Source organism: Diadema setosum, chromosome 14 (assembly GCF_964275005.1).
Source record: "Diadema setosum chromosome 14, eeDiaSeto1, whole genome shotgun sequence".
In the NCBI taxonomy this organism is placed as follows: Eukaryota; Metazoa; Echinodermata; class Echinoidea; order Diadematoida; family Diadematidae; genus Diadema; species Diadema setosum.
The window spans coordinates 13915613-13930627 of NC_092698.1; the positions used below are offsets into that span (position 1 = coordinate 13915613).

Here is a 15015-nt window from a genome sequence, read left to right on the forward strand (position 1 = left end):
CGTGAGATTGATAAAGCTGATACTCCTGAAGAATCTCGAGATATTTTAATTAAAAAAAAAACCAAACAAACTTATTCTTGTATTGTATTCTTTCGGTGCTAGGAGGTCAACATTTAGTTCTACTTAAACAACTTTAAATCATGAATTATTATAAAGCACTAATGCTGGGTTTTTGTTTCATCTGCAAATGGTAAATTACGCCTTTGAGTGTTTGAGATGACGAGTTCACTTCTACAAGTTCTTGTATGGTAATTCTACAAGTTCTTTACAGGGCTGTTACAAATTGATAAAACAATATGATTTGTGCAATCTATGATTGGTATTTGTTTCACCTTTTTGTTGAATAGAAATAAACGAAAGATGATGAAATTTAATCATTTGTACACTGGTGCTATGCCATGAATAACTCTGTATTACTATATTGACAAAGTTTCGAACATAATTCTCTGTTTTACAAGTAACCAAATCAACTCACGTACAATGAGAAAAAGCAGAAGAATTGCAAACTTATCTAGCACATGCATTTTCATTTCATTTATCTTTTTCATCTCCAACAGAACTTGTAAATACATTTTTCCTTCCACATAAAATATAGATACATATATATGTAAATATTACAAAATACGATGGAATATATAGATATACAAATGATAAGGTGAAAAAGAAAAAGCACACACACACACACAAAAAAAAAACATTCTGAAGTTACGAAAATGCAGGAGATGGGGAGGAATGCTGAAGAAGTAAAGCTTGTAGGGTGCATTCCCCCATACATTATAGTAACATCTTATATCATTGATCTTCTACTTGGCACATGAGACTAAATTTACAAAAAGAATTACACAAACTACTGATAAAAACCTAACTAGCCCTGGACAAACACCCAGACAAATCCACAAACTAAGTGGCTGTCACGCAGAAAATAGAACAGGAAAAGTAAGACAGAAAGATGAAGAAGAACTGAATACATGGTTGGAAAATAGAAAAAAACAAAGTCGATTGAGAAGACGAAAAGTGATGAGTGAACGGAGCCGCTAAGTCATACGCATAAAGTGAAAGTAAATATTACTGTACTTCTACATTAAATACAAAATCAACAAAATTTTGTCCTATATTAACTTTTGAGTATATATATATATATATATATATATGTATATATGTATTTATATAATATTCAATGATGACGTTCGAATGAATTCTTATAATTCTAAAAATGAATTCTTCAACTTAACTTTAAAACAATTCAAACTTGGGGCCATTTTTAAATGATCACTAAGTTTATTCCAAAATTTTGGTCCAAAAATGTAAATGTGGATTGAGTGAATATAGTCCTGGTTAAAGGCAAATGAAATTCATTAGAATGACGAGTTGGGTATCTGTGGAAAGAATTATTCTTCACAAACGTCCAAGTGAAAATGGGAGGTAATAAATTATTACTAAATTTATACATAAATTGACCAAGATGATAATGATAAATATTATTTTCAAAAAATAAAACGTCAGTATGGGATCTCCAAGATACATTGCAAATTATACGAAGGGCTTTTTTTTTCTGCTAGGAGACGTAGCAGTCTGTCAAGATGCATTGAATGAGTGTTTCCCCAAGTTATAATACCATAATTAATAAGGCAGCATCAAAGTTGAGTATAACATAAGGAGGGTGGGAATGGAAAAATAAAACTTTACTTTGTTTATAACTCCAATATCACAAGATATTATATGACAAATATTATTAATATGTGTCTTCCATGAAAGTTTATTATCAATTGTCAATTCTAGAAACTTCATTGATGCAACTACATCAATATCAGTATCATCTAATACAATATTATTTGGAAGATTATCCAAAGAATTACTAAACAACACACATTTGGTTTTGAGAAGGTTCAAAGACAATTTGTTGGATCTTATCCAATAAAGCCACTTTTTTAAAGTTCTGAATTTAAGGTATCCACCAAATTGTGGGGATCCGGTTGTGAAAAGAAAACACATTTGAATCGTCTGCGAACAACAGAAAAGACAAAATATGAGAAACATTATCATATCATTTATGTACTTTATAAACAAAAGAGATCCCAATAAAGTGCCTTGTGGAACACCGTAAGTAACAGATTCCTTTGTGGAACTGTGACAGGATAAAGATACAAATTGTTTGCGATCAGTAAGGTAGCTCCTGAACCACTCCAAAAATTTTGACACCGTTTGCCTAATTGATCAGTCTTGTCAGGTAAATCAAGAAATAGCTGCTTCAATAATCCAATCTACTTGTGACGAATGCACGAATTATTTATTATTTTTTTTTGTAGGCGTATTTCCCCTTGTCACGTAACTTTGAAGTTTGATAGATGTTGATATATATATATATATATATATATGAAGGGGTCGGTGCAATATAGTGCTAACCCACACAGTAGTCATTTTGAGATAATCGCTGTTGAATGTTTGGAAAGTCCATACATTGTACATTAATAAAATATATATGAATGCATGCATTTTTACCATCTTATTGGTTGAATCCAAATATGATATTTTCACGGAGGTTAGAGTGAAGGATAAGGATTATGAAAATGCATGTAACTCAATTTTGACAAAAGTGTGGGTTAGCACTATATTGCACCAACCCCTTCATATATATATATATATATATATATATATATATATATATGTGTGTGTGTGTGTGTGTGAGTGTGTGTGTAGATAAAAATCATGCTAAGATTAGCACAATACATAATGTCAAAAATGTCTCTCTTTCTTCTTCAAACACAGACATAGATTCACATCACATTACGAAAGGTTTTTTGATCGGTTTTCAGATTTTTTTTTTCTTCTTCGTACCTGGCAACAGGCATTTCTGTTAAAGATGACAACTTGCCAAGATCAGCTACGTGGGTTTTTGCTGAAGGCGCTTCTCGTCATGGCGATTCTCAGCGCCGCGGGAGCCGCCCCGGACCCAAGCGTCTGCATCCCGAAGCCACCCACTGGAGAGGGGCCGCCCTTGCCGAAACTCCCAAGCCAGTACACATTGAGAATCGAGGGTAGGTCATGCTGGTGTCTCTTTCTTCCAGTAGCTCCACATAGCTCTGTGCATTCTTCCCTTTGGTCTTATTCAGATGTTATTGTTTGCTTAATGATTGTTCGATAAGATGACACAGTGATTGTACGTTAACACTTAATACGAACACGCGCATGATTATAACTGCTTTATACATTATACATAGAATGATATTTTAGTTTGTCTTTTTGAATTACTTTGTCATTATCATAACTTCCTCTGTGTGTGTGTGTTTTTTTTCCCCAAAAAATAATGACAGTCTAAATTTGTTGTCCACAGGGAATATCGTAACGAAGAACTATTCCTTGGAGATGCAGGAATATTACGATGAGCCGGGGAATAGGGGTGCTGCCGACACCCTCTCACGAGGTTTTGAATCTCACACCTCGTATGACTATAAGACAGGACAGTCTATCACGACGTTTGGTAATACTTTTCTTTGTCTTTATCACCATTTTGTACTTACATGTATGTTGTTTTGTGTTTTACGCTGCCAAACAGTTCAACGTGTGATGAGTTACTTGGTTTGTTCTTTGTTGTTGTTGGTTTTTTTTTTCAAATTTCTACGTTGTCTTTATTTTAATACTAGTGCTCTCTTCAAATGTGGGAAGGAAAAACAAATTTTGCTACCGGAAGTTATACAGATGTATACGGAAATTACTACTTCAGTGGATTTCCGAGAAGAAAGGCACATTATGCTATATAATATCAATAATATTAATCAATATGCCATCAAGTTCATCGATATATTTTAATAATGTTTTGATTTCGGAGTACATGTGTTCTCCGCTATAAAGACGTGTCTAGCCTCTCAGTACATAGATGGAATTAATCCTCATTACCCACTGCTGCTTTTTCGTCATTAGTCTGAAATGAGATTCATGAAATTTGCTGGGGGCATACGTCCAAGTTGGACACCCACGATTCATACGGCCCATGAGCTAGACACTATAAAGAAAACAGGCCCAAGAGCAAGATACTACGAAAGTAAGGCCTATGTGTCTAGCTCGTGGATCGTACAGCTCGTGGGCTTATTTTATTTGATGTCGGGTTCGTGGGCCTTGTTCATATCCAGCTCGTGGACTGTATGACTCCTGAGTTGTATGAATCGTGGGCCGTTTGACTCGTGGGCAGTATGGCTAGTGGGCCGTATGACTCGTGGATGTCTATCTCGTGCGTGAAATGCACCCGATTTTCTCTGATATAAGTGATGGCACTCGGGAAGACCCATTCTATATCCAAGGTTGTGTCTGTCTTTCTCGCCATAGGTCATCGATGCGTTGTTGCCAATATGTCAACCACACCGTTCAATATTTACGGATTCAAGCTCGAGGACGGTTCTCCTCACATTGGTGGCGTGAATGATGTATTTGTGTTCGGAGGAAAGGTAAGTCGAGACAAGGAGCCGATTAACTTTATCATACGTTGTTGAACGTATTTAGACAGCACTGTGGGCAGGCGAGTGGAAAAAAATACACAGGAACCTTTGGCTCTCTGAAGAAAAAGGAGTTCCAAACAATAACCTGTAAAAAGCAGGGTGAGGGGGAAGGGGATGGTGGATGGCAACGTGGATGGGGAGGGGAAGAGGGGGGAGTACCATTGACCCTTGACACAAACAAGAGCACAAAATCCCCCACCCCCAAGCAGCACCCCTTTCTCATAAAACACACACACACACATGCACACACAACACACCAAATATGGTCCTCGGCCTCTTCATAGTGCATTATGGCTGTAGGGAAGTGTGAGTGCGTATATGTGGGTGTGTGTGTGGGGAGGGGGGTCCCTAAAAAACCTATGAAAATCTAGATTTCTCGGGCATTATGTTGTGATAATAGTAGTAGTGATGTTCATAATAATGATATAATGATGTTGAAAGTATTCTTTTAGTTGAGAGAATTACACAATTACTGGTGCTACATGTTTTCAAAACAGCTTTCCTTCTTCGTCAGAGGAAAACCATTGGCTTAGAGTAGATGCTTATGTATTCAAAATAAAAATATTACTTTCAGAATAATATGTTTCTTAGTGCAATACAATTCCGGAAAGAGGTTATTTTTCTATCACATTAATCTTCTTTCCCCACTCCAAGTACAACGAGACCTACATCGGACAGGAGTACGTGCGTGGCATTTTGACCAATCACTGGCAGAATTGTATGTACATCGAGAGCGCGAATCAGACTTACCTGCTGGACTACTACTTCACTCTTCCCGGCCAACACACAGCGGGTGGCGGCGAGCAGATTCCAGTCCGAGCTACCATCAACGGAACGGGTGAGGCGATATTATGATAAGCATAACTGACCCACTGTCGCCATAGGCGATCATATGGGTGACCGTTTCAACCATATCATATTTCCAATAGTTCGTAAAGAAAAATAGAATTTTGATTGTCACAAATTATCAGTTTTTGGTATCGAGAAAATGCTGCTAACAAACAAAAGGATACCATGTAGTGTATTATTTAAATATTCGTGCACACCACTAAAGTTCCCCCCCCCCCACGATATCGATATGAATTTGTGAAATATCAAGTACTTTCATTAAAAGCAGTCAATTATGTAAAATGTTGTTTCACATTTTATCTGATGTCCCATCAAGTCATTTGATATATGAATATTGGTATTCGTGTCAAATCATGTAATTTTGTGATCCAAGTAATACCTTAACAAATATCACTCTATTATACCTATAATGTGTTGACAGAGCTAATCTCTTGGGTCTGCATGTTGAGAACTGCATCTGTATATCATAACACAAGGTCATGCATTCTTCACTTCCATAGTCTTGTTTCCTCTTACAAAAAAAAAAAAAAAAAATCAATGATATGAATTACACGCATTATACATCAATCATATATACGATCTTGGAAAACGCATCGCAAAGGCCAGCTGGTACTTTGGGTGTGGTTCTTAACAATGTAGTCACTACCCACCAGAGTTGTCGATCACAGATCACTAAATCTATCCTCATCATCCGCCTCTCTTTGATCAGAAATACTATACGAGTAAATTTCGCTAAGCAGAGTGAATAAATACACTTTTCAAAACCATGCCTAGGAAGGTTACATATTGCAGGAAGAAGTGTCGAGCATCCAAGTTAATATCTACCTGAGATATCATCATAGAGTATTTGATCAATTCAATTAGTATTTCTTTACGATAAGACGCACAGAACGACTTGAGTACTCTTTGGTACACTAATCGCTAACTCGTCATGGCTGATGTTTGCAGCTCAAACTTATGTACCGACTCCAAGTGGCGATTTCATCCCAATCAACGAGTGGCACAGTTTCTATCACGTCTACGAGTTCTTCGAAGTCATTCCCGGACCAGTGGAGGATGAACGCGCCTTTGAGGTAACTATGATGGTGATGATGATTGTTGAATATATTATTATTATTATCATTATTATACTGGTTATGATAATTATCATTATCATTATCAAAATTGTCAGCATTATCATGGTCAATATCTATAAAGCTGCCACAGGTTCCTTTTATAATAATATTACAATGATGTAGATTAGCTTACCAAATAACAAAAATCCGTATACATAGTCAGATTGAAATAAAACAAAACAAAGTAACACAAAGTATCATTATGACAAAGAATGAATCATCATATCACAAGCTTCTGACAATTCTTTTTTTCATTTATATGACAAAATTATTTTTTTAAACATATACACAAACACATGTGATAATGTGAGATCATGTTTACCTCTTTTCCTCTAAATTTAGTTCTGCAATATTCAATACTTGAGAGATTTCTGGTCCTTCTGTTATCACCACAATTGTACAATAAAAAAAAAGCAACAACAAACAGGATTATGACGTTAATAACGCCCAAGCAATAATATTCATTCCTGATTCGCATGCTAAATCTTAACATAATTACAGGAAAGCAACTGCTCAAATTTCGACTATACCCATTTTGGAGAAATGAACATTTATGAAATATATACGGATTTGTTTACTTTTTTCCCTACAAAGTGTACAGTAGTACTTCATAGTATTTGAGTTTCAACAAAGCGTCTTTCGTTTGACAATCTTCATTAATTTTCTTGTACTGAACCCCGAATTACCAGCCATTATTTGAAAAGAGTTTTGATAATGAAAAGGAAAAATCCCCGGAAAGGCTAACTGGCATTTCTGTGGACTCTGAAAACTGGAGTTGAGTATATAATTTGAACGTGATCCCCTTAAATCTGAATTCATTTGATTTCCGTCAGCCACCCCTCGGATATGTCTGTGAGAACCGAATCAGCGAACAGCCCTACCCCGACATGTTTGCCAACTTGGAATCATTTTCCATCGGCGTGGAGGTCGCTATACCGCTTGCGCAGAGGATCTACACTTTGTATGTAAGAAAGCGTTTCTGTTCATTTATTTACAATTTTATTTGTGCCCAAAATCAACATGAAAATTTTCATTGCAATCACTTATATTTTGTACTCTCCGAGTCTCTGAAATTATTCAATCATCAAGAAATTTTCATCTTATACACAGTTGGATGTCTTGAGCCATACGTGTATGTTAATTTAATTCAAGTGAAACATCAAGATGGGTTACATAATTATATTATATATCATGTCTTGTTCATTTCAGAAAATATCTGCGATTCACTTTGAGATATGTGCTATGAATATCATACATCAATGCTCCGTTCACTTAGTTTGTGATGTATATAATTCGATGGCAGGAATACTACAACTACCCAGGAAACATCGTGGCCTACCAATATCAACCTTGGGGACTGACAGAGCCACAGGATCCCATCAAAGAGGTACATGACTACAACCTCGGTAAGTCACGAATCTTGAGTTATTTTGCCTGCAGCTACCCTATGACCGCCTCCAAAACTGTCGCATATATCACTTTAAGCTTTCCACATCTAAATGATTCTTGCGTCAACATGCTGGAAGATGTGCTCTAGTGTGAAAGTGAAATCAACATCAACACAAACACACACACAGTCACACTGTCCACACCTGGACAAACACTTAGATAAAAGAAAATCAAGACTTTCATGTAGATTCTCCAGTTTAATTCAATTCTGTCCAATTGAATCTAATTCAATGCAATTCGATTTAAAACTATAAAAGTAATAGTAATTCATAATAAGGTGATAAAAATTATCGAGATAATAATATAGCAAGATGATAGTACGTGTAAATATCATTCATCTTAACCTCACAATTTATTATGTGTTTATATCATATTTTTTATACATAATGTGTAGAATATTTGTACACTTTTTTGTTGAAAATGGCACGAATAATGTTATGAAATGAAACGAAATGAAACATCATAAAGATGTAAAGATCTACAGTAAAATATCACATTTTTGTTTTTGCTTTTTCTCTGTGCGGTCACCATCCAAATCAAGTTCCGTTTGAGATGTAATTTCTCCCTTTTCTATTTCTGCATCGTCTTTGAAATACAGGTCTTAGTTTCAAAATCGACCTCGTGAAATCAACATGCGCAATTGGTCCGATTCCGACTTACTCGGGCGAAGCGGGCAGGTCGGATGACGAGCACGTGTACTTGCGTTCCATCTCTAGTTTCTTACAACTTGGCAAGGTTAACTGGGTGTACGAAGGCAAGGTACGCTTATATACACACCAGTGTTCAATATTTACTATTTTCTGTGTTGGTTTGGTGTTTCTGCCACTAAAATATTAATGACGAGCCCTGTATGTGTCTATGTATGTATGAACATTTCATGTTCTTATCGCTTAGATGGATTTATAGCACGGATTTTTCAAGAGCGCTACTCCTGAAAACAAGAGTTTATAAGCAGAGAGGTGAAGATTTGTGGTATAATTTTTCTTCTTATGAGTTAGAGGGAGACAAGATGAAAAAAAAAACAACTACTCATATTCCATAACTCTACTCAAGTTTCCAACTCACAATAAAGGTAAAGCATTCGAAAGATTTCTCTGCCAATAGAGAATTTTTGACCCGACTGTAAGAAGAGGTCAATTTGCCCCTTGTTGTGCAGGGTGTCCAGTATTGATCATTATTTCATATATAAAAAGAAAATAGGTATAGGCAATACACAACACACATGACGGAACTTACTGCGCATAAATAGAGATTGACGTATACTCAATGTTTGGGTACGAAACAAAACATAAAGAGCTTAGTTACATGCTAGTTTGACTTCAACTCCCAATGTACCCTTGGTGTCTTGGGGTTATACGGGGTATTATTCGAAATATGAATAAAATCATAAAAACGAGGAAGTACGACAACCATATAGGTGCATTACACTGTTATTGCAGTCATATTTCCATTAGTGTTTATGTCCACATGTCAATGGTCCAATATTCCAAATTATCCTAAAATACTATCACGTATTTTTATCTCGCTCTTTACTTCATATTTGATGTAGTCAACATACCGGCAGATTCCAGTGGAATCATGGATCGCGCGAATGTACAACTACCCGGTGGCACCGGGAATAGAATCTAATGTGACTTTCGAGTACTTCTTTGCAAACGTGAGTGAACAGGCATATAGGCCTACTCAATATTTGTATTTGTATTTGTATTTTATTCGACTCTTCCGACCCCATTCCGGGGTATGAGAGTACAACACATAAATACAATATATGGTCATTACAATATCAAAGAATACATGTTTGCGATATATTACAATGATGTATATAAAATAGTCTATCCCTACTAAACATGTACAGTGATATACAAATTGGCAAGCAAGGTTAACTAATCGTATGAACCATACGACCAAACAATCGTGATATACAACTACTAGAGATCGAGTATCACTGGATGCTTAATTTTTCTACCACTACGAGTTACAATATTTTCTTTCTTGACTAAAGTTATTATTTGTGTAAAAGAGTATCACTTATTATTCAGAATTATGCAAGTAATATGCGCAGCAATTCAGAGGTAAATATAGGTGTACATTCAAAAACATGCGGAGTTTACCTATCACTTTAAACACAATTAACCTTTGATACAAGTTCTCTAGAATGCACCTGCTGAAAATAGGCGGATTTCCTATTTGATAAAGCACTCTCGTATTGGTATCAAAATCACAAAGTGAACTTTTCCGTGAGCATTTGTTTGCTCCGACCTCTTTACGATATTATACTTTCTAATTCTTCCCCCGAGGCACATTGGAAAAAAAAAAGAGAAGAAAATATCCCGACATAGTGTAGTTTACTGTCATGAGCATGCTTTTGATGCAATAGGTATGCTACTCGTATGAATGTTACATTCTAATGCGTTTGATTATTCTCCCTTCTGTGACGTAATTAGGAAAGTTGGAGTTCGGAAGCCGCGCTGCACCATGCAGTCAATGAAATTCCCATCGCTGTTGATGTGTCAGTTTCTACAAGGGTAAGAAAATACAATTATGTAGATGATAATTCGTTTCCTTCACAAAGGATTCACCATCCCTTTGATATCTGCGAAGATTAAACAGGCTATCATCATTAGTTAGGGGCTGTCTACATTCTTAATACTGTATCTGATACTGATTCACACATGTAGGGGAGACCGGGTCTAGTTGTTACAATTTTCACATTTTTAGGTCTGTACAAAAAACGAATAGAGGAATCGGCTTCATTTTTGCTGTGAGGATACCTTATTTCCTCCTTTACTTAAAAACAGTACAAACTTTGGAAGTCCAGATAATATAAACAAGATATTACGTAATTAATAAACACAAAATTTTGTAACAACTTTCCCCGATGTTGGGGTAGGTTGTTACAGCACATGGGGTACTTTGTTACACCGTAGAAAGTCAACTCAAATCGGGTAATGCAGATCTGACGTGTTAGGTAATTCTTAATATTAACCTGTCTGGGTGTGCATGTTAGCCTGTGCTGGGGTGTATGAGTGTGTTGGGTGTCTGTGTGTGTGTGTGTGTGTGTGTGTGTGTGTGTGTGTGTATATACAACCATAAATTCAATTGAAAGTGCATTGGGGTAAGTTGTTACACCACTCGATTCTCCAGACGGGTCAAGTTGTTGTAACAACTTGACCCAGTGCGTTTTCAAAAACTTTTCACACGTGTGGCCAATAAACAATCAAACATCACGTGTTGCTACTTTCACCAAAAGACAGCCAAAACACGCTTCTTTCAACCACATACCCATCACTTACTGGAGAAGAATGGATTTGGTGTAATAAAGAAAAATCGAATTTTTCAAAATTTTACTCGGAGAGGTAAAAAAGTGTTTTTTGGACCTACCTTCTACATGTGACGTCCAGGTAACGCCAGATTTCGCATGCAGAGATCGTTGGCTATACGTTTTGATTTGATATTACTTGTATAACGCCATCTTTTGATCATAATAGAGAAAATGACAGTGTAACAACTAGACCCGGTCTCTCCTACCTCATATTGTATCAGTATGATTGTTCATGCAATGTACTAATTATTTGGAATTTCGTTTTGTCTTCATCTTGGCAACGTACTCACCGTGCTGCAAAAATAAATGAATGCATAAATAGACACATGGATAAATGTACAAAGTAAATGTACCAGCCATTTTTGTTGATTTTTTAATAACAATAATTCCTTTGATTTTTGTCATATTCTTTTCTTTTTCCTGAGGGGACTGCAAAATACAAGCTAAAATCTTCAGCAGTCTTCCCCCTTTCCAACAGCCTTCCAAATTATCCCCATTGTTTGACACAAAGGTAACTAATTCCATGACTTAGTTTAAAGTTTGCTACGTTTGTCATGTAGAAATTCATTCATGGATGTAAATATTTGAATTGTTTTGTATTTATTATAATCAAATTGTGTCGATGAATGTATGTAAATTGGTTTGAAATGAAAAATAGATAAAAAGAAATTTAATGAAAATACACACAAAAAAAAAGAGCAAATGGTATTATAATTTGTCATTTGTGTGCAGGATAACATACCGGCATACACGAACTACATCGCGTCACAGAATTTCTTCGCGTTCAATTTGGGGGCCTTTAATCCGTATATGCACGACGTCAGCATGTGCTATGACTCATCCGACAGCAAAGAACTAGCCGTCAATATGAAAGACAAATGTGAGTTTGGTTTGGTGTAAGTTAAAGATGACTTGTCGGGGGATGTCTCCACTTTGCCCAATTCATCATGTAGTTCTAAAGCCACTAATACTAAACAAGCAGTTTACCTCATTGTTATGTCAAGTATTATGTCGATTTGTTTAATAAACGCATTCTAGCTTTACTCGGCTTGGGTAATTCCTGACTTTGAGGGTGAAAAGCTATCACAGCACTCTTTAACACTAAAGAGAGGAAGGCTAAAAGCTTTGGAAGATCGTCGAGAGTAAAAAAAAAAAATAAAAAAATAAAAAAAAAGAAGATGTTGTTCTCGAGTGGGAGTTCTACGGACTGGATGTCAAACCTAATCCACTTACCGAGTTGTAGTCTGTACGAATCAGGTTCTAACAATTTGGTTTCTTCTTTTCCATTGTTCATATTATCCGTTTACTTGCTTTATTTCTTTCAGACGTTATAATGAATTTAGACTAATGCATTAGACTTCTAAAATATAGTAATTTAGATGTTGCTCCCACTCTATCTGTTTTTTTTTTCTCTCTTCTTCCTCTTTGTGTAGTCCTTTATGATCAGTACGTCCAAAATAGTTCCAACTCGTTCTATTTTGGCGTGGTGAACAGTCTCGCTAGGGCAGCCAACGTCACGTCAAGTAGGATAACAAATCCGTTGGTAAGTATTATGTACCAGGAGCGAAAATGAGCAAGTAAAGTAAATATAGCAGGTCAAATACCGAACTCTCAATGGTACAGTCCAAGACAATGCTTGTCTCTCGTTTCATTCCTTCACTAACTTGTAAAAACTGTCAGTTTGTTTGCCGTTATTTACCTCTAATTTTCATGTGAAATTTTGGTAATCAAAGTTCACGCAAAAGCTAGACTCTGCTTTTGAACTCGAATAAGATGTTTACAGATAATATATTACTTAGTGTATGTGAGATGAACCGGTAAATCACAAAGTAATGTCACCACAACCCCCCCCCCCCCCTTTTCAATTCCGTTTCTCGATGTTCTGGTTGTAAAAGCTAATTGGATATTTCCATATTGACCTTATTATGTCCAATAATATGTCAAATTATGTCCAATAATAATTATATTCTTACAATCCCGTGTTTGTTCCGCTTTGTCGTAGGCTGTGGAAGGAAGCGACGGGATTATGACAATCTACTTCCTGTTGCTGGGGATTCCTCCGGTAGAGGGCGACGTTCTGAATGTGACCCAGCAAATCACCCTCGAAGACTCGTATACAAAACTGGAAACGGCCGTCAATACTGGTCTTATGATCACATTCCGACATCAGGCAGAGGTACAGTGATACGAAAAGTCAAGTGACGTCATAATTCATAGATCTATCTATGTACCAGTCCTATTATAAGCAAATCTAGGTGTAATAGAAATGCAGGAGACCATTATCACTGTATGATAAGTAAATGCTTGACAAGTAACAGCGTATAATACGCTCATAGATGATCCAGTCACCACTCACTGATCTGATGCCGAGTGAGGAAACAAAATTGAATGCGGAATGGTACATTGTGCCAACTGTAGAGAGTTTGTGTGTAAAAAAAGCGAAGTGTTGTGTGTGTTTAAGAATGTTAATGATTATGTTTGTTATATATGCAAAGTTCGAGGCCATTTCTTGAATACTGAGAGTGAATATATTTAGTTAGATATATCTAGTTTCATCAAGGGATCTACAAGTAGCCTTCATTGAATGTCAAAACAGTGTTATCACACTTGCTTAAACTTACCTACTATCACTAAATTCAATCTATGTATGCTCTGCAATCTTCATTAGATGGTGAGTCTAGAGGTTGCGAGCAAAACTCTTCGTGCCGATTTCTACGAGACATCCACCTCGTCCGGATATTCTGTGGGTGAGTTAAACCGCGCCTTCTTGTGTGATCAGCATCAACAATGATGATTCCTTTTATGATGATGATAATAATAATAATAATAATAATAATAATAATAATAATAATAATAATAATAATGATAATAATAACAATGATAATAATAATAATAATAATAATAATAATAATAATAATAATGATAATGATAATAATAATAATAATAATAATAATGATAATAACAGGAACAACAATGATACCAAAATAATGTAACATAATGATACTCCGCTCAATCCACTCTGAAGAATGCTCATGCATAATGAAAACAAAAAGATTTAAGTGCATCTTCAATCACCTATGTTTCCTTTATCATTATTTCAAATGATTTCTTACACAAGAGACATGACCAGACGTAGACTCTGTCCATATTGTATTAATAATTTAATTCAACTCTATACCTACGTTGAATTACCTTGCGAGTGAAAACAATCTAATAATGCTGGTCGGTTTGCCCCTGTTAATTCCCTTCATAAAGAACGTCTCTTCGGAATAATCATTCATCCTCGAACTTCGTGGGTTCAAAACTTTTTTTTTTTTTTTGCGAGCAGCCTGGAGCCATGATAACTAAATTGTCTTTTTTTAATATAGCCTTTTTATGACAGAATATAATAAACAGCAACGTATATAAATTTGGTTTACTGTATACTGAATACTGCGTATTCTTCGTCTTTCTCCTCACCACATCTATCTCTTTTTCCATCCAACTTCCATGACAACTCCCCCCGCCCCCCCCCCCCCCCCCCCCGTTTCTTCGACTGCATGCTTGTCGGTTTCACTCGCCGCAGGAGCTCTGGTGGGAATGGGAATTGGAATGTTTGTATGCGGCGCCCTCATCGTCGGAGCTGTATTTTTCGCGATGTCCCGGATGTCGAAGGGACCATTTTCTTACAAGACCCAGGAATAGAGAGGAAGATTGTCTATAATAGGAGGGGCAGTGCCATGAAGCAAAAAAAAAAAACAAAAAAAAAAACCACCACCAACAACAACAACAACAACAAACAAAAATCGCC

General features: G+C 36.2%; 1 protein-coding gene across 1 annotated transcript; it reads left to right on the forward strand.

Annotated features, from left to right (window-relative positions):
* Window positions 1–2849: 2849 nt before the first annotated feature.
* LOC140238030 (uncharacterized) lies at window positions 2850–15015 on the forward strand. Its single transcript, XM_072317955.1, has 15 exons — window positions 2850–3035; window positions 3332–3478; window positions 4321–4439; window positions 5145–5328; window positions 6288–6412; window positions 7288–7419; window positions 7758–7860; window positions 8502–8662; window positions 9453–9560; window positions 10348–10428; window positions 11958–12105; window positions 12659–12768; window positions 13228–13401; window positions 13894–13972; window positions 14791–15015. The coding sequence occupies exons 1-15, from the start codon at window positions 2861–2863 to the stop codon at window positions 14907–14909; spliced, it is 1965 nt and encodes a 654-aa protein (XP_072174056.1). The 5' UTR covers window positions 2850–2860; the 3' UTR covers window positions 14910–15015.

Bases quoted from the DNA above. Each gene is read 5' to 3' on its own strand.
- LOC140238030 (XM_072317955.1), top strand. From the start codon at position 2,861: ATGACAACTTGCCAAGATCAGCTACGTGGGTTTTTGCTGAAGGCGCTT. The intron at 3,036-3,331 runs GTAGGTCATGCT...TGTTGTCCACAG, and splicing joins GTACACATTGAGAATCGAGG to GGAATATCGTAACGAAGAAC. The intron at 7,420-7,757 runs GTAAGAAAGCGT...ATTCGATGGCAG, and splicing joins AGAGGATCTACACTTTGTAT to GAATACTACAACTACCCAGG.